This window comes from Bos indicus, chromosome 6 (assembly GCF_029378745.1).
Source record: "Bos indicus isolate NIAB-ARS_2022 breed Sahiwal x Tharparkar chromosome 6, NIAB-ARS_B.indTharparkar_mat_pri_1.0, whole genome shotgun sequence".
Classification (NCBI taxonomy): Eukaryota; Metazoa; Chordata; class Mammalia; order Artiodactyla; family Bovidae; genus Bos; species Bos indicus.
In genome coordinates this window covers 117,782,953-117,808,233 of record NC_091765.1, presented here as the reverse complement: position 1 = coordinate 117,808,233, position 25,281 = coordinate 117,782,953, and the positions used below count along the sequence as shown (strand labels likewise).

The following is a 25,281-nucleotide window of genomic DNA, read 5'->3' as shown; positions in this document are numbered from 1 at the left end:
GGCCACGGGCCTGACCCAGATGAGAGGACCTAGGGCTCTGGGGGCAGGTCTCAGCGAATTGTGACGTGAGGACTGTAGTTCTTTCTTTCCAGCCCACCATGTCCCAAGCTACGTGGGGCGAGGAGGGCGCACCTGGCCCACGGGAGGTCACGTGCAAAGCCCACGGCTGGAGACAGATGAGCCGCACATGACAGGGCTCAAGGGCGGGTCCGACCCATGAGGCCACCCTGCCGGCCTCATCCCCACAGCGGCCTGGACCAGCCCACCACCTCCCAGAAGCCTGTTGCAGTCCCCAGCAGGGAGGCGGGGGCTGGCTGCCTGTAAGGAGGTTCTACGGCATAAAGAGCAGACACGTCACACTGCTGCTCCAGAGAGCCCGAAGGCCATTTATTCACTCTCGTGGCCAAGTCGCTCCGTCAGGAAGAGGCAGGCTAGCGGCACGGACACCCAGATTAGGGTGAGCCTTCTGGCACTCGCGTGCAAGCCCCCCGAGGCCTGCAGGTCCTGCAGAGAGACAGGGTTACTGAGAGGGGCTGCGGGGGCTCTCGGGGCCTGCACCCTGGCTGCTCCCTGGGCCCCACTCACCTGGACGCTGCCTCTGCATCAGCCCTGAGATGCTGATGGGCTGCCTGGGTGCTGGCCCTCTGCTCGCCGCAGGCGCCAGGCTCTGCCTTGGCCACTCACAGGGCATCTGCAGGACCGGGATCCTAGCAGCAAATTTGATAGATAAAATCAGCAGTGCCTTTGACTCCATGGTCATTCAAGGGTCGGCTGCTTCTCAGTTTCCAAGGGCACACAGACAGCCTGGGGCCACGGGTCCAGCAGGAGCAGTGCCCAGCAGGCAGCCTCGTGCGAGGCCCACTCTGGACTGTGGTGACCCTGGCAAGGCCCCAAGGACCGCTGCTCACTCCTAGGGCCCAGAGCATCCACATGGGACTCCCAGGGTCCTCTGTGCTGATGCTGAAAAAGTCAAGTTACAGTCAGGGGGCGTGGAGCAGGGGACAGCTCCCTGGGGGTCAGAGGGCACAGAACGGAGTGGGGCTGGCTGTCTGGGGGTCAGAGTGTGTGCAGCAGGGGGCTGGTTCCCTGGGGGTCAGAAGGCATGGAGTAGGGGGACCGACTCTCTGGGGGTCAAAGGGCATGGAGCTGAGGGCTGGCTGTCTGGGGGTCAGAGGGCATGGAGTGGGGTGAAGGTGCCCTCACGGAGGTTTGGGTTGCAGCCTGTGTTCAGGCAGGTGAGGGGATGGCTTTGTCAGTCATGGGCAGGGGGCCAGGGGTCTGGACAGTGCTAAATGGCAAAGTGTAGACAGGCTCTGGGTGAGGGATGGGAGGGAAGGAAGGGTCTGCTGTCTGCAGAGACTGCCTGGGCTCCCAGGGCTGAAGAGCCCCCGGGAAGGCGGCCCGCGCCTGGCACGGCTGCCCCTGCACATGGTGCTGCTGGGCTGGGCGCGCCGTGGGCCCTTCCAGCTGGAGCCCCTCGGGGCAGCAGGGGCAGCACCTGCAGAGTGGCCACCTGCCTGTCAAGAGACCCTGCTGCCCCCGGGGTCCTGCAGCCAGGATGCTCCTCCAGGGTTTTCGTGACGGTGATCCATGTCTCCTTTCAGCTTCAAGAACGTGAAACAGTGCCCATAGCACAGCCTCCCTCAGAGCCCAGGACGGTATGGGCAGGGTCCTGGCGCCCCCAGGAGCCAAGGGCAGGACCTACCTGGGAGACTGGGGCTCGCTGGAGCATCGGGGCGTCAGGCCAAGGTGCTGAGGGCGGTGGGCGATGCTGCCTGCAGTGAGAGGTCAGGGGGGCTGTGCCCATCGCCGCCCCCACCCAGGACCCCCTGAGTGCCCATCTTTACATCTGAGCAGGCGGTCTGATGCCACTGCCCCCCACCCAGCTGCCCGCGGCTCCGTTCGGGAAGGACACTCCTGTGTGCGGCAGCTCTCAGTCCACATCTGGACCCATGCCAACCTGAGGGCCACTGGCAAGGAGGCCCCTCTGGCTCCGAGGAGGGTGGCAGCCACAGGCAACGCCAGGTGCTGGGACCGTTGCGCGGTCTCCACCCAAGGCGCAGAGGCTTACCCTCCGACTTTTGCCGTTGACCCCTCCCGGCTAGTAAGAATCTTCTGTTAAAGATGTAAATGGTCCCTGGTGTGCTTCAGCCACACCAGGGGGCAAGTATGAAAAAACTGTTCTTTTCGAATACCTGAATTCTCCTGCATCTCAGTTCTGGAGTTGCAACAGGAGGAAGCAGGAAAGAGGACACCAGCGTTTAGCTGAGGCTCCTCTGTGTCCCCTCACGTACCCCTTACGTGACCAACCTGGACCAGAGAGGGTGAGTGCCTCTCCCAGCACTACATGGCCTCAGAGGTCTTGTCTCTCTGCCTGGGGCAGTGTGCACAGTGAAGACGCAGCCCACTGCAGATGGCCGTGGGAGACCCCCAGAACGGCTGACAGCCAAGATGAGCCATCTCAGCAGCTGTGTTTGGGGGCTGCTGTTTTGGGGGCTTTACAGGGTCTGACAACCTGGGGCCTTGCTGACCCTGGAGGGACGGCACCCCCCCTCTCCACCAGGCGGGCTGGCTCTCAGAGGTAGGCCCGCTGTGCCCATGACCTGTGCACACCTCTGACGTGAGCAGCCAGGCCAGGGCTGGCTCCTGTCTGCGGTGACACTCAGCCCAGACAAGTGGGGCAGCCTTGCCACCTGCCAGCCTGTGTGCCCAGCTGGCGCTCCAGGGCCAGCCCCCACCCTGGCTCTGTCCCAGGCCTGCGCCCATGCCTCCCAAGCAGCCCTGCCTCCTGCTCCTGGGGACTGCAAGCCCGTCCGGCCCGCAGCACCCCGCCTGCTGGCCTCCCAGCAAGGACCCTGTGTTCGGCGCTCACGCGCTTGAGCCCTGATGGCCAGCGGCAGCAGCTTCTCACCCGTGCTTTACAGGACTCTGTGGGGACGACTATCGTTAACACCGCCGAGAACCCCAAGGCCCTAGGAGCTCAACAACTCACGGGCTGTGTGGGCAGCGGTCTGAGCCCAGTAAGAGAGGCGCCAGGCCCACAGCTGGTGGTCTTTTGGGTCTTGCCTGAGAACCAGGGACCCTGGGGTCTCTGTCCTGAGGGTGCTGACCCCAGTGCTCAGCAGGCCAAGGCGGCGGCAGGGCCGGGAGGCACCGAGGAGCTGTTGCAGAGCCGGAGCTGCAGCCCGACTGGAAGCTAGTGCCCTGCTGAGGACGTCCCCAGGTCAGGGCCAGGTTTCGGTTCAGGAACGCAGGGGGCATAACTGAGGGCGTTTGGCAAGATTTCCTTTTGAAAGATTCAGATGGAAACCATGTTGACACTTAAAGAGAGTACATTTCACTGCCGGGCACGTGGGGTGCTCGTGCCCATGACACCAGGACGGGGGTCCTCTGGACAAGGCCCTGGGCGCTGACAGCTGGGCAACTGAGACAGGTGAATGGCTGGCCTTGCACACAGGCTCGTGGATGGGGACCGGGAAGGGGATCGAGCCACGGTCCCATGGCTTCGATTCTTCCAGGGGTGCTTGCCAAGAACTGATTTAAGCTGCCATGGAGCTGAAATCCGCGAGGAGACTGGACCATTCCAGAACACCGCCAAGGCAGCTGACAGCCCCACACCTGGACACCCACTGCTGCAAGGCTGGGGAGGGGGCTCCCTCGCCTGGGCCGAGAGGGCGGCGGGGACCCTTTGGCTTTGCATCTGGGGTCACGAGCAGGAGGAAAGGGCACGGCACTGTGGCCAGCACGCAGACCCCCAGACCAGCCACAGCCATCCCGGGAGAGCGGGGCGAGGCCTCAGGACTCGCACCATTTTGAAAAGCCCTCCAAAATGAGCAAAGGGCGGAGAGTCCTCAGCAAAGAAGGTATTTCCTCACACACAGGGACATGGGGACATGAGCACAGGGTTGATGGCGACTCCTGGTCAGAAACTCGGGGCCAGACAGCAGGACAACCCTGCCCGATGCTGTCAACTGAGACTCTGCCCAGGGAGTGCATCCTCAAGACAACGTTGTTCACAGGCAGCCAAAACCTCGGAGAGCTCACTACTGGCCAAGCTGCCCCACAGTGAAACCGTGCTTGGGTCTGAAGAGTGACGCCACAGGCACGCGGCTCCACAGGGAAGGAGGCAGGCGCAGACGCCTGTGAAGCAGGCTTGACTCCTCCTGCCTCTAAGACAGTGAGCATCTCTAAAGCAAGCAGGAGAGCCGGACTGCGGGCTCTTGTCACCCGCGGCTCCACATCATCAGAGCCTCCCGGATTGGGGGGTAACCACTTGATCAGAACTCGGTCGGGTGGCAGGAGAGGCTACGGCTCCCGAGGCACGAGAACCACGGGATGGCATCCCCTGGTTGGCTTGGCTCCGCGTTGCTCTGCAGGCTCGGCTTCAGCCACGACCATCTCTGTTTCCCAGAGTCCCGAGGCGGGCGTCCCAGGGAGGGCACAGGCAGATCTGAGTCCTGGTGATCCGGTGGATCCCGGTTCCCGCCTGCAGACGCGCCTTTGGGCTGTGTCCTCACGTGACCTCTTCCCACGTGTGCGTCTCCCGGGGAGGACACAGATCCAACGGGATTAAGTCCCACCCTCAGGGCCACGCTGACCTCCAGAAAACCCCAGCTCCAAACAGAGCCACAGCTTCGAGGGGACACAGTCCACGGCAGATGGTGCACTAAGAGTGGTGACCGCCAGAGGAGGCAGCTAAGGAGATCCGGATAAACACGGAGCCCCACACGGCAGACAGAGCGCAGCAGAGGCAGTCCAAACCCATTAGCAGCTGTGCTGACCCAGCAGACTGAACTCTCTACTCAGAGGCGGAGATCACGGGCATGACCCAACCACGTGTGTCCACGGGACACACACTTTAGGTCCAAAGACGCATGCTGTACCCAATCCGAAATTCAACGAGGAGAATTCCACTGTCAAATAACTCATTCCTCAGGTTCCAGTTTTTGAAAAAAGCATAAGACTCATTAGCTGAAAATGACAGCTCTTCAGGTCACTTAGGAACCAAGAAGTAGATAGATCTGTCAGGTCTCATTGAGAGGACAATCCCCCAAACCATGAGCTCCTACAAAATCCCACAGGAACAATCTGATCAGTGGATCTTAGGATTCATGTGGAAACGCACTGCACTTACTCTTCAGTCACTGAGTCATGTCCAACTCTTTGTGACCCCACGAACTGCAGCACGCCAGGCTTCCCTGTCCTCCACTATCTCCCAGAGTTTGTGAAGAATCCGCCCTGGTTCAATTCCTGTGTTGGGAAGATCCCCTGGAGAAGGGATAGGCTACCCACTCCAGTATTCTTGGGCTTCCCTTGTGGCTCAGCTGGTCAAGAATCCGCCTGCAATGCGGGAGACCTGGGTTTGATCCCTAGGTTGGGAAAATCCCCTGGAGAAGGGAAAGGCTACCCACTCCAGTATTCTGGCCTGGAGAATTCCATGGATTCATGGGGTCACAAAGAGTTGGCCACGACTGAGCAACTTTCACTTTCCCTTTCTTTCCAAGGAACATCTTTTTTTTTTTTTTTTTTAGCACAGTGTTTTATTCAAAAGCTTCTCAGCAGGGGAATGAATGATATCCCCTTTTTGTGCCCACCCAACTCCCAATTCGAGAGGCAGAAGTTGAACCATTTGGCGAGAGCTCCCTCTAATGATTATGATTCAGATCATGATAAGGTTTTTGTTGTTCTCTCACCCACTTTCTCTAACCCTCTACTTAACCAAGACTCAAGTAGAGCCGTGTTTTCCACAGTTCAGAACAACTGGAAGGCATCATGTCAATTCTGATCAACCTCCCATTCCTGGGCTATTTGAGGCACATAGAATTACCTTGACAAAAACTGACTTCAGTGACTGCCACCTCGGAGGAGCAGAGATACTGTCAGGCAGCATGCAGTTCTGAGCTCTAATGTCAGGGCGCCACCCTCCCACTCTGCTCCAGGAGCAAGGAGCAGTCGGTCTGCTTTCTCTCCACACACCTCAACTGCTCATCCTCTCCGGCCTATTAACACAGACACAGCACCACACCGGTGTGACAGAGTTAAGACAGACAATTAGATCTGATTAAAATGCTAACAGATCCTGAGCTGTTGGAGATGACGGGAGTAGACAGTGTGACCTGAGCTTTCCCTTTTTTTCTTTAAGAATATTTTGTTTCAGCATAAAGCACACTTTCCCAAAGAGGTTCCTGGAGTAGAAATCCAAGAGTCTGACTGTCCCGTGGGAACACACAGTCACCTATGTCACTTTGGCTTCAGTCCCTGGATCTGTCTTTTGCAGCTACTTCAGGTCCCACAGGAAGAGGAAAAGCTGGAGGCAACATCACTTGGCCAAAGCACCCACAAGGTCCCAGGCTGGCAGGACAATGGGCTCCTGCTCTAGTACAGCTGGCACCTCTTCAGGGACATGCTTCTTGTCCACCACCACTTCGTAAGTGTACTCAGAGAACCTCTTATCCGTCTGCACAGGTAACCTTTGTGGCCACGGTCTTCACCCCAGGAATTTTCCACTCTCCATCTTATGAACACGCCCTCCTGATCATCCTTTGCTGAGACAGCAGTGAAGGTCATGGCGTGGGTCATGTGACTCGCCGAAAGTCAGCCTCTCAGCTTTATTCACGTTCTCAATGGAGACGCCAAACACCAACCCATGGTCACAGATGTTCACGTCACTGAGGCCCAGTTTGCCACTGAAGTGTTTCCCAACATCACAGCCAAACCATACAGCCTCTCCATCTCTGATGGAGGCAGCAACCATCTTTTTCAAAACTCAACGGGCTGGTTGTTATAGAGGTTTTCTCCCTCTGACCATATTGCTTAAATAGTCCACTGGGTAAAGTTTGTTGTACTTGTGCTGAGGCCGAGGGTCATTCACTAAACGAATCTTATCTTCCATATTGAACAGCAGCTTGACATGTTCCCTGTAAAACTTCAAGGATGTTATAGGGCCAGTCTTTTGATAGTTTTTATCTTTGTCTCCATACTTCCAGATGAATGTCTCTGGTGGATTACCCAAACAGATGCATACAACTCTGAATATCTCCTCCATCATGGAGTCCTGTGTGGCTGAGATTTCTTCTTTGGTTGCACCAGTGTGTACCAGGTTCCGTAGTCATATGCAGAATTCTCTCATCTTGTGATCCAGAATATCATTCATCCTTCTGGTTGCCTCTGTGGTGTAAGTTTCAGGGAAGCACTTCTTAGGGATAACACCATATTTTTCAACAATATGACAAGCATATCCCATTGTCCTCCATCATTGGTAGGATTCATAAGCAAATACTGCACCAGCCTACCATCCTCAGGCTCCTTTTTCTGAGCTGTGTCCACAAAAGCATTTAAGAATAACAGCGTTCAACCTTGTCCCAGAAAAAGAGGTAAGACTGACTAAATTCAAATTCTTCAATATTGAATTTTCTCATGAATGGAAGTCTCATAACATTCAGACAAGAAAAGATCCAGCATCGCCCTGAACTCTTCTGGTCAGTGACGGGCTTGCCGTTCTGGTGCATGGCGTGCTGGAACACATGCTGAGTACCCTGGACCCCGGCCCTCTTCAGACAGATGTCCAGCAGGTTGTGAGTGGTGCCGACATTCTGGGCCAGTACGAACTGAGCGTCGGAATTCAGTTTCTGAAGCAGAGCCGCTACCTTCTCCAAATTCAGTCCTGCTGGAATACCCGCTCTGTTCATGGCGCTGCCCAGTGAGGGAATGGTAGTTTCAGGGTCCTCAGGCCGGCGCCGGGACAGCACAGCGCCTTGCAGGCTGGGCGGTCCGACCTGACTCTCACACCTGGAGCGCCAGCCAAGGAACATCTTTTAATGTCAGTTATACTTACCACCTGCAGTGATTTTTGAGCCCAACAAAATAAAATCTGCCACTGTTTCCATTGCCTCTCCATCTATTTGCCATGAAATAATGGGACCAGATGGCACAATCTTTGTTTTTTGAATGTTGAGTGAAGCCAGGTTTTTCACTCTCCTCGTTCACCCTCATCAGTTTCTTTTCACTTTCTGCCATTCAGTTCAGTTTAGTTGCTCAGTTGTGTCCGACTCTTTGCGACCCCATGAACCGCAGGATGCCAGGCCTCCCTGTCCATCACCAACTCTCGGAGTCCACCCAAACCCCTGTCCGTTGAGTCGGTAATGCCATCCAACCATCTCATCTTTTGTCTTCCCCTTCTCCTCCTGCCTTCCATCTTTCCCAGCATCAGGGTCTTTTCCAATGAGTCAGCTCTTCGCATCAGGTGGCCAAAGTATTGGAGTTTCAGCTTCAGAATCAGTCCTTCCAATGAACACCCAGGACTGATCTCTCCTTTAGGATGGACTGGTTGGATCTCCTTGCAGTCCAAGGGACCCTCAAGAGTCTTCTCCAACACCACAGTTCAAAAGCACCAATTCTTTGGCACTCAGCTTTCTTTATAGTCCAACTCTCATATCCATACATGACCACTGGAAAAACCATAGACTTGACAAGATGGACCTTTGTTGACAAAATAATGTCTCTGCTTTTGAATATGCTATCTAGGTTGGCCATAAATTTCCTTCCAAGGAATAAGCGTCTTTTAATTTCATGGCTGCAATCACCATCTGCAGTGATTTTGGAGCCCAGAAAAATAAAGTCATCCACTGTTTCCACTGTTTCCCCATCTATCTGCCATGAAGTGATGGGACCGGATGCCATGATCTTAGTTTTCTGAATGTTGAACTTTAAGCTTTTTCACTCTGTTTCACTTTCATCAAGAGGCTCTTTAGTTCTTCTTCACTTTCTTCCATAAGGGTGGTGTCATCTGCATATCTGAGGTTATTGATATTTCTCCCAGCAATCTTGATTCCAGCTTGTGCTTCTTCCAGCCCAGGGTTTCTCATGATGTACTCTGCATAGAAGTTAAATAAGCAGGGTGACAAGATACAGCCTTCACGTACCCCTTTTCCTATTTGGAACCAGTCTGTTGTTCCATGTCCAGTTCTGTTGCTTCCTGACCTGCATACAGGTTTCTCAAGAGGCAGGTCAGGTGGTCTGATATTCCCATCTCTTTCAGAATTTTCCACAGTTTATTGTGATCCACACAATCAAAGACTTTGGCATAGTCAATAAGGCAGAAATAGATGTTTTTCTGGAACTCTCTTGCTTTTTCCATGTTCCAGCAGATGTTGGCAATTTGATCTCTGCTTCCTCTGCCTTTTCTAACACCAGCTTGAACATCTGGAAGTTCATGGTTCACGTTTTGCTGAAGCCTGGCTTGGGAGAATTTTGAGCATTACTAGCATGTGAGATGAGTGCAATTGTGCGGTAGTTTGAGCATTCTTTGGCATTGTCTTTCTTTGGGATTGGAATGAAAACTGACCTTTTCCAGTCCTGTGGCCACTGCTGAGTTTTACAAATTTGCTGGCATATTGAGTGCAGCACTTTCATAGCATCATCTTTCAGGATTTGAAATAGCTCAACTGGAATTATCACCTCCACTAGCTTTGTTCTAGTGATACTTCCTAAGGCCCACTTGACTTCGCATTCCAGGATGTCTGGCTCTAGGTGAGTGATCACACCATCGTGATTATCTGGGTCGTGAAGATCTTTTTTGTACAGTTCTTCTGTGTATTCTTGCCACCTCTTCTTAATATCTTCTGCTTCTGTTAGGTCCCTACCATTTCTGTCCTTTATTGAGCCCATCTTTGCATGAAACATTCCCTTGCTATGCTATGCTATGCTATGCTAAGGCACTTTAGTCGTGTCCGACTCTGTGCGACCCCATAGACGGCAGCCCACCAGGCTCCCCCGTCCCTGGGATTCTCCAGGCAAGAACACTGGAGTGGGCTGCCATTTCCTTCTCCAATGCATGAAAGTGGAAAGTGAAGTCGCTCAGTCGCGTCGACTCTTAGCGACCCCATGGACTGCAGCCTACCAGGCTCCTCCGTCCATGGGATTCTCCAAGCAAGAGTACTTTTCTTGAAGAGATCTCTAGTCTTTCCCATTCTATTGTTTCCCTCTATTTCTTTGCATTGATCACTGAGGAAGTGATCTCTCCTTATCTCTTTATCTCCTTATCTCTCCTTGCTATTCTTTGGAACTCTGCACTCAAATGGGTATATCTTTCCTTTTCTCCTTTGCTTTTCGCTTCCATTCTTTTCAAAGCTATTTGTAAGGCCTTCTCAGACAGCCATTTTGCTTTTTTTGCATTTCTTTTTCTTGGGGATGGTTTTGATTCCTGTCTCCTGTACAATGTCACGGACCTCAGTCCATAGTTCATCAGGCACTCTGTCTATCAGATCTAGTCCCTTAAATCTATTTCTCACCTCCACTGTATAGTCGGTATAGTTCTGCCATTAGGGTGGCATATCTAAGGTTATTGCTATTTCTCCCGGCAATCTTGATTTCAGCCTTTGCTTCATCCAGCCCGGCATTTCACATAATGTACTCTGCACAGAAGTTAAATAAGCAGGGTAACAATATACAGCCTTGATGTACTCCTTTCCCAATTTTGAGCCAGTCCATTGTTTTATGTCCAGTTCTAACTGTTGCTTCTGGACTTGCATACAGGTTTCTCACGAGACAAGTAAGGTGGTCTGGCATTCCCATCTCTTGAAGAATTTTCCACAGTTTGTTGTGATCCACACGGTCAAAGGCTTTGTGTTTTTCCTTTGATCCATAAGGTAGTTATAATTGTGTTTTCAAATATTTTTTTTTTTTTTTTTTCTGTTGCTGATTTCCAACTTAATTCCACTTTGGCCCCAAAATACCCTCCGTGTAAACAGTTCTTCCCAAGTGTGAGGGCCTGTCTCACACCCCACTGCAAGGTCCTCTTCACAGAATGTCCGAGCTGACCTTGGGAAGCCCCTCTGCGCCCCGCCACTGCGGGGGGCACAGTGCTTATCAGGTAAGTGGTGCTGACCTTAGTGTCACTTGCCTAGTAGTTCCATCAATCACCAACAGTGAACGTCCATATAAGTGCTGAAGGGATAATTCCTTTTAAAACTCTGTGGTTTTGGCCTGACGCGCTTGAGGGCGTCTGCACTAACGACTGTGTCTGACAAGCCGACTTGAACCGTCCAGAAGGGGCCCTGCCCTCTGGGTGCACGGGCGCCTGCTGCGGGGAGGATGCTGCTCGCAGAGGTACCTGAGTTGTGTCTCAGCCTGTCTGCACCTGCGGGCACGAGGCGGGTCCCCCACGGACAGCGCACATCAGGCGCAGGTCTCTGCTCTGGCGGGCACTCACACCAGACACTGTCCAAGGCCCACGCTGCGTGTCCACTTCACTGTTTGTCTCCGCCTCTGAGCAGGAGCGCTTGCTCCCGGAATGCACTCGGCTCTTCCCGGCACCCGCCAGCCTTTGCTTCGGGCACCTGCGCCGCGGCCTGGTGTGCACACCTTCGTGAGCGCTGCGGTCCCGTCACCAGGAGGCTACCCCGCTGCTGGTCGGTTTCTCGGCGTCATCCCGCGCGGGCTCACTCCTTTCACCCGGACCGCGTCTGCGCTGCCGCTGGAGCGCGTCTCGGGGGTGGGGTCGCCTCTTACTGGCAGACCGGCTGCTCAGCGCGGGATGGGAGGGGCCGGCGCGCGCCTGCTCCCGCCGCCCAGCCGTCTGCTCTCTGCCTCAGTGCTCTCCGCCCGTCGGCCTCTGTTGCCCTCTAAATGCCTTCTTAATGCTTCCATTCCTCCAGATTTAAAACGGTCCTTTCCCTTGTTTTTTAAAAACTGAAGTACAGTTTACTCACAATGTTGTCTAGTTCTAAGCGTATGATGTGTGTCTCAGTTACACATTAATCTATTCTTTTCCATTATGGACTCTGACAAGATACGGATAGAACAGAGGAAACAAGGTCCTGCTGTGATCCGCAGCGGGGAGCTGCAGTCACCATCTGCCAGGCCCCGGGCTCCCAAGGGGAAGGCGCCCCTAGCAGCAGGCTCGGTGCCTTGGGCCTGCAGACACTGGTGTGAGACCGACCCCTGCAGGGCAATGCCAAGGTGGGGGCCCAGAATGCCCATTGCCCAGAGGGAAGGCTGCCTCGGTCACCAACGTAACGGGTCAGCAGGAAGCAGGCAGTGCTTGAGAACGGGGGAGAGGAGGCTTCACAGGGGCTGAGAGGTGCTGCGCCCACGGAACAAGCGGCTGGAACCCTGACCGGTGGACATGCCAGCTGCACACGATGGAGGTGGGCAGGAGGCGAGGAAGCGCCCGGGAGTGACTGACGGTCTGAGATCCCAGGAGCGCGCGGGCAGGGAGACAGGAAGGCGCAGCCCTGACCTGCACGCACGGTTTCCTTCTGAGGCTGGGCAGAAGGAAATCAAGCGCCAGCCAGGTGCTCAGGTGCCAGGGTGGCACCAACAGGCCCTGGACGAGGCAGCACAGAACACCTACACTTCAGGGGTGATGCTCAGGACCTCAGCCTCAGCGAGAGGACAGAAAACCAAGGGCGGAGATCCAACAGCCACGGCGAGAGAGAGCCAAGACCCTGAGGCTGAGAGGAGCCAGCGCTCGGCTCAAGCGTGTGCGTTTCCACCACCACGACACCAACACCGAGGGAACTTCCAGAGAGGGACTGAGCGTGAGCCTCAGCCTCAGCCTGGTGCTCACGCTGACCCCAGGAAGGGCCGAGCGCTCACCCGCGGCCATGCCGCCAGCCGCCAGGAGGCGCAACGGCACTGGAATGTCTGTGCCCGGAGACAGGACAGCAGGGCTGGCACCCTCAGCTGGGCCTGCAGGAGTGGCCCGCTTTGGGGCAGGGTAGGCCCTGCAGTGCGTGCGGTCTGGGCGAGGTGAGGCGTCTCCACTTACCCATGCGTCCGTCCCGAGGTGGGCTGAGCAGGGAGATCCTCGGGGGGCCAGTGGCGACCTCAGGCTGCCTTGTAAAGAGAAAACAACCGCTGACGCTCCAGACTGGCTCAGGAGCAGAGACTGTCCCTGTTTGCTAAGAACACAGATCCTCAGTCACATCTCCCTGACACACGTCAACGTTGTGTGCGAGAACACAGCCGCTGGCGGCTTTGCGCCTGCAGCCCCAGGGGCCCAGGTGGTGAGTGGATGAAGGCTCCACTGGCGACTTTAAGGATCTCACAAGAGGAAAAGTAAACGAAGTTCTTGGCTGACATTAGGAATTTGAAAATCCTGAGTAATCCTCACTTTGGGAGCGTCTTGTCACCTTGAAATCCAGATGCTGACAGATGCTGGCAGGCAGCAGTGAGGGCAGGCCCGCTCTGCACTGCGCACCCGCCAGGCGGGGCCCCACCCCACCCCAATGCCCCGAGCCCTCCCACTGTGCGGTGGGGCCTGGTGGGGGGCACACAGCTGGTGGGGGCCAGGAGCCTGAGCCTGGCACTACTGCTGCTGCCCGCCAGCCACCACCCCTGGTGTACCCGCTGCACCCTCGCCCCGCTCCCGTGCCTGGCACCACAGGGCTCCTTCGCTCCACCATCACGTGGTGAGTGCCAGCTGTTGGCGGCCTCAATCCAGGGCCCCCTCTGCCAACGCCCCCACCCCAGCCTCACCTCTGCTGGCAGGATGACAGCCTCGGAGGGACTCCCAACACTCTGCAAGGGGGGTCACACTGCCCAGCAACCCAGTGTCCACCCACGGGAGCACCTCCCCGCCTCTGGGCTCCAGCCCCCGCCCACCCAGGGCAGGTTGACACCTCGCAGAGCCCGAGAGGACCGCTCCCTGCATCCGCGGGACAGCCGGGCTGGCTCCGCATGACCCTCGCTCACCGCCAAGGCTGCAGTGTGGCTGGCTGTGAGCAGGCCCCTCCTCACGGCTTTCCCGCGGCCGCTGTGCTCAGAGCCCCTCTGATTTGGCCCCTCCCGGGCCCTCTGGCCCCCTGCTCCCACCCCCACCTCTGGCCTGTCCTGCACTTGGTGCCCCGTGTCCGGCACAGGCCGACTCTGAGAAGTCAGTCACAGCACAGGGACAAAACTGCTCCTGCCAGGCAGAATCCGAGCGTCGTCTCTCCTCACAGGCCCGGGCCCTCTGTTCGCAGGAGGGTCCATGACGGTACACAGCAAGACTTTGCAGGCGCAGGGCATCCAGTGGGCACTGCCGCTGCCCAAGCTGGAGGGGGCGTGAGCGCAGCAGCAGCAGGAACTGAGGCGTCACGAGGCCACCAGGCCAGCGAGAGAGGGGGCCTCCCCACCAGGCCTCTCCTTGGAGCCGCCTGGCGACCAGCCGCCTCTGCGCGTGGGCCATGGGACAGCTATCTACGCTGGGAAATACCATCCATGCAAAGTGCCTGGGACCACACGCGTGATGTCAGTGCACTCACCTTTCTCCTCGGAGAGGGCATGAGGTCAACTTCCATGGACTCTACCCTGTTACACAGACAGCAAGCCAGTCACGGGCTGACTGCACTAAAGTAACAGAAACACGTATGCACGCACATGTGCAGATGTGCACACACGAGCCCCTGCAGGCCCCCTCCCTACAGCTGCTCAGCACTCCCAGAGTGTGGTGATCACAGCCCCGCCCAGGCCAGCAAAGCCCATAAAGCGGACACACTTGCCCACGGACACAGAGGCGCCCGCCGTGTGGCTGGAACGGGCCTCCTGTCTCCAGCCCCCATCCTTCCCGGGAAGGTCGTCCCCTCTGGGCTCCTCCTCGCCACCTGCACCGTCCCAGGGCTCCTCCACCTCCTGCCGGACGTCCGGGGCGGGACCACGGTCTCTGTCCACCCCACCGCCCAGCCCACGTGTTTCACATGTGTAGCGCCTGGCCACGCCCACTCCCTAATTAAGCTGCTCCAGGCTGGTGGGGACAGGGCCAGGCCTTCCCGCAGGTGCACAGGGCAGCTGGGAGGAGGGCCTTGCTCCCTACTTTCTGAAGAGCTGGGAACGGGGGTGTGGCCTGCGGGCACAGCCAGGGCATCCCATCAGCCTTGCTGCCCAGGGGCCCAAGTGCAACCTTCCAAGAGAAACACTCCCCCAGGGGCTTTAGGTCCCAGAGGCTGCCAGCGGCCCAGCCCACCCAGCCCTCCCATCCCAGTCAGGGAAGGGCCCAGCCCGGTCGCGTGGCCACCCTGCCCACCCCTCTGCTTGGGGATGGGAGTGAGCGGCGAGGGGGCACCTGTGCCCAGTGCCTGCGCTGGGGGCGGGGGCTGAGGGTGCAGACCTCTCAGAGGCTGACGAGCCACAGGGCTGGAACAGAAGAGGTCCGCTCGGCTTTGCTGAGGGTGCTGTGACGAGAGGCGCAGTGCTGGAGCCTCAGGCGCACCCGGCACCTCCGCCACCCTCCCCCTTCCAGGCCTCACTTCACTTACTTGAAGCTGTAGTGTTTCCTGTGCTGAAAGATGTTTGCTGTGACGACCTCACCCTAAACAGATGGAGAAAAGGCATTATTGAGTCGCAAACGTTTACATCCAGCTAATTCCTTCCAATCTGAAGTAAGGAAAACAGAAATGACCCATTTCTCCATGACACGCCCTGGCCCCTCCTCACCTCGGGAACCTGCACGGGCCTGGTCCACCCCAGAGGGGCTCCCCTGAGTCCCCAGAACCCACAGCAGGCAGCGCTGAGAACACAGTGCTTGCTTGCTTGCCTAAGTCGCTTCAGTCGTGTCCGACTCTGTGCGACCCCACAGACAGCAGCCCACCAGGCTCTTCCATCCATGGGATTTTCCAGGCAAGAGTACTGGAGTGGGGTGCCATCGCCTTCTCCGCAAGAACACAGTGGGCACTCCCTAGAAGCCTGCTGAGCAGGACCGGCTGCTCGGCCCAGCTCCCAAAGGACACTCGTGCCTGCTTCCAGGTGACCTCGTGAAACAAGTTGGGTGCTGGTGTGTGGGGTGGACAAGCGTCCACGGTCCCTGAGACAGAGCCAGAAGCAGACACACCACTGGGGCAGGTGGGAAGACCCGGGCAAGCGTGGTCTGGGGTGAGGGTGCCAGCTGTGGAGACGGGGGGCACAGGTCCCTCCTGGAAGGAGACGCAAGCCACACCAGTGCAAGCGGAGTGAAGTGGTCAGAGGCGGGGCCTGGCCCAGAACCCACCACTCCAGAAACACCCCACCTGGAGACCGAGGCAAACAGGCAGACTTGAATCTGGAGACACCAGGCCTTCCCACCCGCCGCGCGCCCCCTCCCCGCCACGCGCCCCCCAGGACTCACCTCTGCAGCTGCTCCACCCGCAGCGTCGACTTCCTGAGGGACTCCTCCAACTGAGAAATCTGAACACAATCGAGTGACTTCCCGTTACCACACAGGCCAGGTGACAATTTAGAGGTAACAAGAGAATTCTCAAGTTCTTAAACCAGGAATCAGAATGCAAGTGACATGACCGTGGCCCTTGCACTTTTTCTAAGAATTTGTACCAAATCCATTTCACTTTTACTTTTCACTTTCATGCACGGGAGAAGGAAATGGCAGCCCACTCCAGCGTTCTTGCCTGGAAAATCCCAGGGACGGGGGAGCCTGGTGGGCTGCCGTCTCTGAGGTCACACAGGGTCGGGTACGACTGAAGCAACTCAGCAGCAGCAGCAGGTCACCAGGTATGTCGGAAACCGGCTCTAGGAATCTCTCCAGGAAGTGCAAAGCCCAGCCCAGCACCGGTCCAAACCAAACCACGGAGCGCCCTTCGGGCAGAGCGCCTCCCGATGCCCACCCCCTGCTCCTCTCCACCCACACGGCCCAATAGGAGGCTTCAACCCAAGTCACAGCTGAAGCTCCACATCTGTTTTCACTAAAGCTTTACTTTCCTTCTTTTGAGTTTCAAAACCAAGTGAGGAGGATGCTTTGGGGACAAGCAAATGGGCACTAAACCTCCTTTTGTGAAGATCGGCCAGAACAACTTCATGCTCACATTTATGAAAAAGCACCACAGAAACTGTGGGGTGATCATGGGTCTGTACTGATGCCCAAGGTGGAGGTGAAACCACAGTTGGGTCCCCAGGTGGCTGCATGGCTGACCTCAGAGAGGAACCATGCAGCGGGCTGAGCGTTTGCAGACAGACACCACCCAGTGGCCCATGCCAGGATGGGGTAACACAGCCACCTCGCTCCCTGTGGCCTGCTGACTGGATTTACCTTTTCTCCATAGAAGGCTAACAGTCTCCTCCTGTGCTTTTCTTGAAATTCTGAGATCTGAGAAGACAACATGTATCAGCTGCTGCAGAGGCTGAGGCCAGGGGCTTCCCAAAGCCCCAGCTCCTCCCCAGACACTGCCCCCCTGCTGCCCGGCAGCCAGAGCGGAAGCCAGCAGACCCCAGGCTCAGTGGGCAGCCGTGGCCGGGCGAGCTCCACCCAGAAGTGGTGAGTGCCATGGGTTTCACGTGAAGACCACGTGGGCGTGATGGCTGCTCTGCCTCCCTTCCATGTGGCTTCAGTGGTGCTCAGGACTTAGGACAGGACACAACCCACACACACCACGTGCCATCCGTCAGGTAGCAGCCACTGGATCACAGTAGCCCCCCAACCAGGACTTCACTGGGCAGGGATGCCACCAGGCCGGCTGGCAGGGCCACACTGCTCTGAGAGCCCAGTGACCTTTACTAGCCAGCTGGTCAAGGCCAGCAGTGCCTGAAGCCAGCACCACCCTTGGTCTCCTATGCTGAGCCCCAAGCTCCATGTCTATGGAGCAGAGCCTGGACTGTTCCTGGAGGCACCGACGGACGTTAGGAGAGAATGACGGACTCACTTGTGGGAAGGGGGAGCTGTTCGTTCATGTATTTATCTGGCTGTGCCTAGTCTTGGTGGTGGCATGCAGGGTTTTTCCATCCTTATAGGATTCAGAATCCACAGTGACAGCATGCGGGGTCTAGTTCCCTGACCAGGGATCAAAGCCAGGCCCCTGCACTGGGATCGCAGAGTCTTAGCCACTGGACCACCAGGGAAGGCCCCAGAGAGAGAGATTCTGCAACCTTGGGGTTTTCACATGACACGCACCCTCCTGAAACACTGAACTGAACTGTTTGGGCCTAATTCTTGTTGTCATCTCTGCACAGCTGAGAGACAGCGGAGACAGTACTGAGCAAGCTGGTTGAGGCAACACCATGTAAATGCCCCCCAGTCACTCCCTGCCACCAGGGCTCTGCCCCCAGGCGTGCACACGGCAGGGCATGCTCCCAGGGCTCACTGGTCTGGTCCAGATGGAGGGAAGACGTCCTTCTGTGCAAATAGGCTGACCGCCTTGGAGCGGGGGAAGCCGCAGGTGGAGGGCAAACACCCTGCCAGAGCCCCTGCCGTCCTAGCTGCTGCCTCATCAGAGGGGTTCAGAGCCCTTGCCGTCGGGGACCCACCCCACGGGACAAGGGATGTGCGTCTCCACCCACAGGAGGGGCAGTGGACACAGGCTCTGCCTGGAGTGCCCGCCCGTGGAGAGGGTGATGCGAGTGCACCCAGGGCTGCCACTGCACGAGTCCTCACAGCTCCCGAGGCCCCGTCCCAGGAAGGCTCCAGATCACACCGATGGTCCTTACTTCTGCTGCCCCCGCCAGGGCCCTCGCAGGCAGGCACCCAGTCCTCATTCGTCAGCCCGGGACTGTTCCTGCCTCTCCCTCTACCTCCCGGGTGGGACTGGAGGTGAGGGCCATGCCCCTGGGAGGGGTCTGAACAGGTCTAAAGCTGCCTTCCTGTCACCGAAGCAAGACAAGGTGACAGTCACCTCTCTCAGCTCACTTCTCCCGAGGGTCCCAAGCTCAGGGCAAGAGAGATCGATGTCCGAAGCTGACCTCTGAGTGCGTGCCTTGGAGCAGGGCCCAAATTGAGGAGCAGCACCGCTTCTGGGTGTGGCCCCGGGCTCCTGCTCAGCAGCGTCTGGGAGCCAGTCACGGGGAACCCCACCCGAGGCACTGAGCCCAGCAAGGCCCACGGGCAGGCTGCTTCCAAGGGGGACCTTGGTGAGGACAAGCACGCAGGGCTCCGTGATTCAGACGCATCAGGACAGGTGAGGCCACAGCAGGAACAGGGCCATGGGCAAAGCTGACCATGGGCAAGAGGCCGGGCAGGGGGTGGTCCCTGAGCATCAGGTGGCAGCAGCCCCACTGCGGGCAAGGGCTTCGGGTGTGCTCGGGCGCAGCCACGCGCCACCTGCCCTGGGTGGGGGCCAGCCTCTGGGACTCAGTGTCGGCCTGACCAACAAACAAAACAAAAAAGGGCTTGAGCCCCCAGCTGGAGTGAGACAGGAGTGAGACCTGATGACACTCGCACAAAGTCTGCAGGCCGTGCCCAACAGCAGCCCACCCTGGGACTTGAAGGAAGCCGAGGAGGAGCTGACCACGGCCATGCCGCCCTGGAGCCTGGGAGGTGGGAGAACGCGTGTCCTCGGGCCAGGTTATGGTCTGGGAGCAGCACAGGTGGAGGGTGTCTGTGCTGAGGGGTCAGGAGGGGACGTGCAGGCAAGAGAAGTCAGGACAGGACGCGCAGGCATGAGGGGTCAGGAGAGGACGTGCAGGCATGAGGAGGGGTCAGGAGAGGGCGCGCAGGCATGAGGAGGGGTCACGAGAGGGCATGCAGGCACGAGGAGGTGTCACTAGAGGGCGCGCAGGCACGAGAGCTCAGGAGAGGGCGCATAGGCACAAGGAGGGGTCAGGAGAGGACGCGCAGGCACGAGAAGTCAGGAGAAGAAGACGCGCAGGCACAAGGCGGGGTCAGAGGAGGACATGCGGGCAAGAGGAGGGGTCAGGAGAGGGCACGCGGGCACGAGGAGGGGTCAGGAGAGGGTGCGCGGGCACGAGGAGGGGTCAGGAGAGGACGCGCGGGCACGAGGAGGGGTCAGGAGAGGACGTGCAGGCACGAGGGGTCAGGAGAGGACGCGCAGGCACGAGGAGGGGTCAGGAGAGGACACGCGGGCACGACGAGGGGTCAGGACAGGATGCGCGGGCACGACGAGGGGTCAGGGAGGGTGTCAGGAGACACAGCGTGAAGAGGCAGCCCCCTTGCCCAGTGTCTGGACGCCCCCAGCCCACTTTCCAGACCCAGAGCTGAGGCCCAGCCCTCAATCCCCTAGGCAGCATGGGCGTCCTGACCAAGCAGCCGCTGTGTCTCACGCCCTCAGACACGGGAGCGGTGCCCAGCCTTCCCACAGTGGGGGCGGGCGCAGACTGGGCTCCCACCCCACCTCCAGGGCCTGGGGACTTACCTGGGAGGTCTCCTTGGCGTACTTCATGCACAGGCTGTCCACGCCCATGAAGAGCGCCTGGATGTTGGGGTCCGTCTGAAAGAGAAAGGGCTGCTTCTGCCGACACTGCCTCCTGGGTCCAGAGGGCCATGTGCCTTAGGGCCGAGACCAGCCAGGACACCATCACAGCAGCTTCCGGGGCCCCGAGGACGCCATGGTGCGGGCGAGGGGCAGCGCCACCTCCTAGGGGACCAAGGGCTGCTGACCAAGGGTGGTGCTGAGGAGTTCCGGGCGGCTGGGGTTGGGGCAGCCGGGTACAAAGCAATCGGTGGAATCAGAAGCAGGAAGAGCAACCGGCACAATCTCTAACTCTCACAAGTATGTGTTGAGCTACTTTGGCGTAAATGTGACAAGAGGGTGCATGAACTGGCACCTGCCCACTGGCACACCTCCTGCAGGCACGCCTGCCTGTCCTCTCCCCCACGCCAGCACCAGAGACACAGGTGCACGGACAAGGACACACACGGGCCCATCCCCACTGGAGTGACAGTCACGCTGCACTCGGGGAGAGAGGCCCGCAGAAGCCAGGAAACACCCGAAGGGCCAGGGCCCCAGGAGCTGCTGGAGGACCTTGTGGTGGGGAGGGGGCGGCCGCTTCATTGGAGAGGCGGGCAGCTGCTTTGCGGGTGGGGGCAGCTACAGGGGAAGCGGCCCCAGACTCCGCTCAGAGCAGGGGCTGGGAAGGGTGCCGGCAGGGCAGGGGACTTGCTGCGGGCACTCGAGTACACGCGAGCCCCCGACTCGGATCTCCACCCGAGACCCTGGACAGCACCCAACACCCCAAGCCCCGTACTTCAAAGGAAACAAGACAGAAGGCTGCCCCCATCTCCACGGGCCCCGGTGAGCCCTACACACAGCAGGCAGGGACCCCAGTGATGGAGACTGGACTGACGCCCACAGAGGACCAGGCCCCACAAGGAGACCTTCCCAGGCCTTGGGACAGGCGAGGGCGTCAGTGCTGACCTGCCACAGCCCAGGGCTTCCCTGAGGGGAACGGATGGGGACCCCCAGTGGCACAGAAGGGACGACTGCACGCCCCACGCACAGAGGAGGAAATATTAATAGAAAAAGTCTGAGTGTCATTTCATTTAATCTTTTCAACAATGCAATGAGGGCCCCAGAGTAGACGGGAAAGAGACTTTTCCAGGAGCCCACAGCTAGGACGAGAATCTGCTCTGGGTCTGCTGGACTCCAGAGCTGGGCTCAAGCTAAGACACACTGGTTACTCCCTAGAAGTTTATACGGGAGAACAGTTCCTCCAAGTGTGGACCGTGGGATATTAATATGTGTTCCTTGAAAAAGGGTTCTGTTGCAAACACATTTGAGAAGCACTCAGTGGAGGAGGTTTAACGAAGTGATGCCCTCTATTTTGAAGGCAGTGTGGTGGCTAAGAGCCCTGGCTGGCTTTGGAATCAGTCAGACTTGGGTTCTCAATGCCCCTGTGTCTCTCTCTTTTTTTTGTTTGTGATGGTTAGGGAGACACCCTCCCACCCCATCAGGCCTCACTTTCCCCCACTTCTAGGAATTTATGTTCCAGAAATATTCTTACAAGTATGCAGAACTGTGGTAAAAAAAAAAAAATGTTCATTTTAAGACTGAAATAGTAAAAAACTGAAAAAAATGAAAGGTTTTTTCCTATCACGCCAGGAAGTCATTTTCAGAGAATGTGGGTGTATACACTTTAAAACATCAACTGGGAAACACCACTTTGTTAGAATCCCACCGACACCCAGAGCAGGGCCCACACTCCTGGCTGTTGTTCTTGGGAAGCAGGAGTTGGAGACTTTCACATTCTGTTATGGTTTTCTGTTATGTTTGAGGTTTGAGGTAATTTTATGTTTGTAATCAGAAAAAGAACTTTTACAGATTAAACATTAGATCAAATACACATCTTGGAACCTAAACTTGAAGGGATCAACTTTACTCCCTCGACCCTCTTAACTAGAATGGACCCCAGAGAGACCAACCCCACCACCGTGAGGAGCTGCAGGAGCCGGCGCCCCCCAGCAGCGCTCAGGCTCTGGTGAGGAGACAGCCGTATGAAGTATTCAGAACCACTAGTGGACTTTATACAGAAAGTCTGCACGATCTCCTAGCACACCAAGCAAATCAACAGAAGTTGTAGACACCACAACTGAGTAAAAATTGAACGTGATACTTAAAAAGAATCACTGGTTAATATTAACATACTATAGACTTCAACTTACATGTTTTGAAAGTAGAACTGTACGACAAGCAACTTTACAAATCAAGCATTCATCCCTTTGACCTACAAAAGAAAGCAAACTTTATTATAGTGAATAGTGCCTTTAAACACATATAAATGCAGACCTTAAATTATAGTACTTCTTTTAAAAGTATACAGGATCATAGGACTTACCGTGGACAAGCCTGGGGCATGCACATAGTTGAAAAGAATTACACAGTGACAATTTTTCTTATTTTCTAAATATGCTCCAAAACAGTGGCCACACAGATCTACAGCACTTAAACTTAGATCAGCCCACGTTATTTCCCACAAGCATATTTTATAGGAATAAAATGGGGATAACTTAGCTGAAAATTTTAAGCACTACAAAATGAAAGCTCCCCCTGACCTGACAGTTCCAGGGTTTTGCTCTGCCCCTCGGCCTTGGCAGCAGGGCTCCTGCGAGGGCCAGACCACGCTGGGAGCTGAGAGCCGAGGTGGCTCGACCCCTGGCCACCCCGCCGCCCCGCCCATGCTTGGCCTCCTCCCACCCACTCCCCCCTGCCCCTCCTCCACCGCCTGGCCCTGGACCCCAAAGCGGTCCCTCTTCAGCCCCGTCGCTGCCAGCTCCTCTCTGGCCCTGCCCAGAACTCACAGCCTCTGATCTCGGTTTCTCCACCAGGCACCTGGGAGGCCAGGTGTCCACACCCGACTGGCCCAAGTCCTCCTAGGCAGCATCAATGGCCCAATCCCAGGGCTGTCCCCTCCACAGTCATCGCCTGAGAAAGAGGCCCCATTAGGCGTGCCTCTCTCCCCCTGCCCACACCAGGGCTGATGGGCTCGGCCCACTTCCTGTGTCTTGGCGGGATGCCTCCCCTTCCCCACCCCAGGCCTAGTCTTCCAAGGGAGGGCTCGCCCTCCTCTCCCACCCACTGCCTCCGAGAGGGCTCCTGCCCTCCCACAGACCCCCTAAGCTCCACCCCAGCCCTCCCTCTCTCCTCCCAGCACCCAGCCAACCCCTCTTTCCTCTCCGCAGGGCACTTAGGCAGGTAATCCTCACACTAAGGCCGGTGCCCTGACTGCCCTGGGAGGCCTGGTTTGACATTTCGGCGGTCTCTCCCCACCCCAGCCTCCTCCTGGCCTCACCCAGCTTCTTTAGAAAACGCTCTTGCCCAGGTGAGAACAGGCTTGCGTGTCTCCTGCCTCCCGCCCGCCCCTCACCCCAGCCCCTCCAGTCCCCCCCACAGCACTCCACTGTCTGGACCACCAGCCCCTTGTGTGCTCACAACCCTTTGGAGTCTCCCTGCACGGCTGTCCCGGGCACCTCTGTTCCACACGTGAGGTCCTGAGCCTCAGCTCAAACCTGCTGGCACTCTGGATGGCCAGGGGAGCCGCACCCCCAATCCGGCCAGCTGCTGCCCAGACTCAAGTCTGCCCAGCGTGAGGCCTGCTTCTGTCCAGCCGTGGTGGCTGTTCCGCTCCTACACGTCTCTGTGCTGGGCTCTGCTTCCTCCCGGAGCGCTGCCTGCCCCCTTCCCGCGTCCTCCGGCTGCCAGGATCTAGACTCGGCCAGCCCACTGGGCACGCGCCTCTGCCCCCCACCCCCAGAACCTGCGAGCCCAGCACCCGCGCACCTGTGGCACCACCACGACGTCGAGCCGGAGCCTGGAGGAGCCCGAGGGTCGGCGGCGAGCTGGGAAACGCGCCAGGCCGGAGCAGGCGGGCTGGGGAAGGGGCGCGAGGGGCAAGCGTGCCCCGAGGGTCCTGAAGGGAGAGGCCCAGACACGGGCCCGCGCGGGGAGGAGTGTGGGTGAGCCTGGCACCGGCTGGACGCCCGCTCACGGCTGCCCAGGCTGATGGGCGCCATTTCCTCCAGAGGGTCTGGGGGCGAGGCGGGGAGTGATGTTCTGATCCTTCACCTGTGAGCTGGAATCACAGGTCAGTCACTCTGTGAGAACTCACTGCGTTGCCATTTAGGCTTTTTTCCTGCCTGAGCTCTCTAGGTCAATAGAAACACTTCCGAAACGGAAAATGCCGGTCAAGGCGGTGCCACAGGCGCGGGCGCTGGGCTCGCAGGTCCCGGGGCGGGGGCGATCAGCTCGCGGCCCGCCCGGGTCCCCTCCGCGTGCCTCGGGCCTCACGCCCACCGCCGCCTCTGGAGACCGCTCTGCACCCGCCTCCCCGCGGCCCGCGCCACGCCCGTCGGCTGCGAGCGGCGGGCGGTGCTGAGGTGCCGGGCCCGCGCTGCCCACTGAGCCCGCGGCCCCGCTGCCCCAGCCCAGAGGCGTCCGAGCCGCGCGCGACCCCGGGCCTCGTGCCGCCAGCCCTGCCCCAGGAAGCTCGCCTCAGGGCGCCTCCTCAGGGGGCCGCCGCCGCGCCCTGACCTTTGCGCAGGCAGGCGTCACAGTACACGTGGCCGCAGTTGGTCAGGCTGAAGCACGACGTCGCCCGGGGCGGCTGGAAGCAGCGGTTACAGAACACCCAGCTGGCCATGTCTGCACCGGGGCCGTGCCCCGCCGTCACGCGAGAGCCACGCGAGACCTGCGCGCGGGATCTGAGCCCGGCCCGAGGCCGCGACTCCGCGCCTGCGCGCCAGAGCCTGCCGCTCCCGCCAACAGGCGCCCGTGAGGCACCGAAGCAGGAGGGGACGGGGTGAGGGTTCCACTTTCCGTCTGCGGGTTGTCTCGGCCGCACTCACTCCAGCGCTCGGCGCGTGGTACTCCCGGACCCGTGTGGGCCCCCCGGCGGCGCCGAGGTGGGCGCCGAGGCTGCCGAGTCTCAGGGACCCTCCCGGGGGCCGTGGCCTCACAGGAGGCAGTGCCCGGGCGGAGGGTGGAGGTGGCCACAGGGAGGCGGGACGTGTGCCGGCCTTGAGCGCGCTGCGCTGAGCTGACCGGTCACGAGGCCCTTGTTCTGTGGTGGTGGTGGTGGGGAAGGCTGAGGGGCCTTGAGGGCTGCAGACTGGAGGTGGGAGAGGAGAGGGCCTGGGCCATGAGGGACCAGTGG

General features: G+C 58.3%; 1 protein-coding gene and 1 pseudogene across 2 annotated transcripts; both read right to left on the bottom strand.

Moving 5' to 3' along the window:
• On the bottom strand, positions 1-24,814 carry RNF212 (ring finger protein 212). Of its 2 annotated transcripts, none has more exons than XM_070791958.1 (12): positions 24,660-24,814; positions 22,295-22,356; positions 20,049-20,123; positions 16,997-17,053; positions 16,082-16,140; positions 15,237-15,289; positions 15,089-15,152; positions 14,247-14,292; positions 12,770-12,902; positions 1,706-1,775; positions 586-707; positions 1-504 (listed from the first exon to the last, which is right to left on the bottom strand). In XM_070791958.1, exons 1-12 carry the CDS (start codon positions 24,766-24,768, stop codon positions 392-394), a joined length of 963 nt encoding a protein of 320 aa, XP_070648059.1. In that variant the 5' UTR covers positions 24,769-24,814; the 3' UTR covers positions 1-391. The 2 variants fall into 2 exon arrangements, with proteins under 2 accessions (XP_070648059.1, XP_070648060.1); XM_070791959.1 differs by having other exon boundaries at positions 3-504; positions 12,770-12,833; positions 24,660-24,810.
• On the bottom strand, positions 5,512-12,678 carry LOC139183705 (bleomycin hydrolase pseudogene; annotated as a pseudogene).
• Positions 24,815-25,281: the final 467 nt, after the last annotated feature.

Excerpts from the sequence above, each read along its gene's own strand:
- RNF212 (XM_070791958.1), bottom strand. The coding sequence starts at position 24,768 with ATGGCCAGCTGGGTGTTCTGTAACCGCTGCTTCCAGCCGCCCCGGGCG. Across the intron at positions 14,293-15,088 it reads GGCTCGTCAGCCTCTGAGAG|GGTAGAGTCCATGGAAGTTG; the intron begins GTCTGCACCCTC and ends TCTGTGTAACAG. Across the intron at positions 1,776-12,769 it reads ACCTCGGGACGGACGCATGG|GCAGCATCGCCCACCGCCCT; the intron begins GTAAGTGGAGAC and ends CTCTCACTGCAG.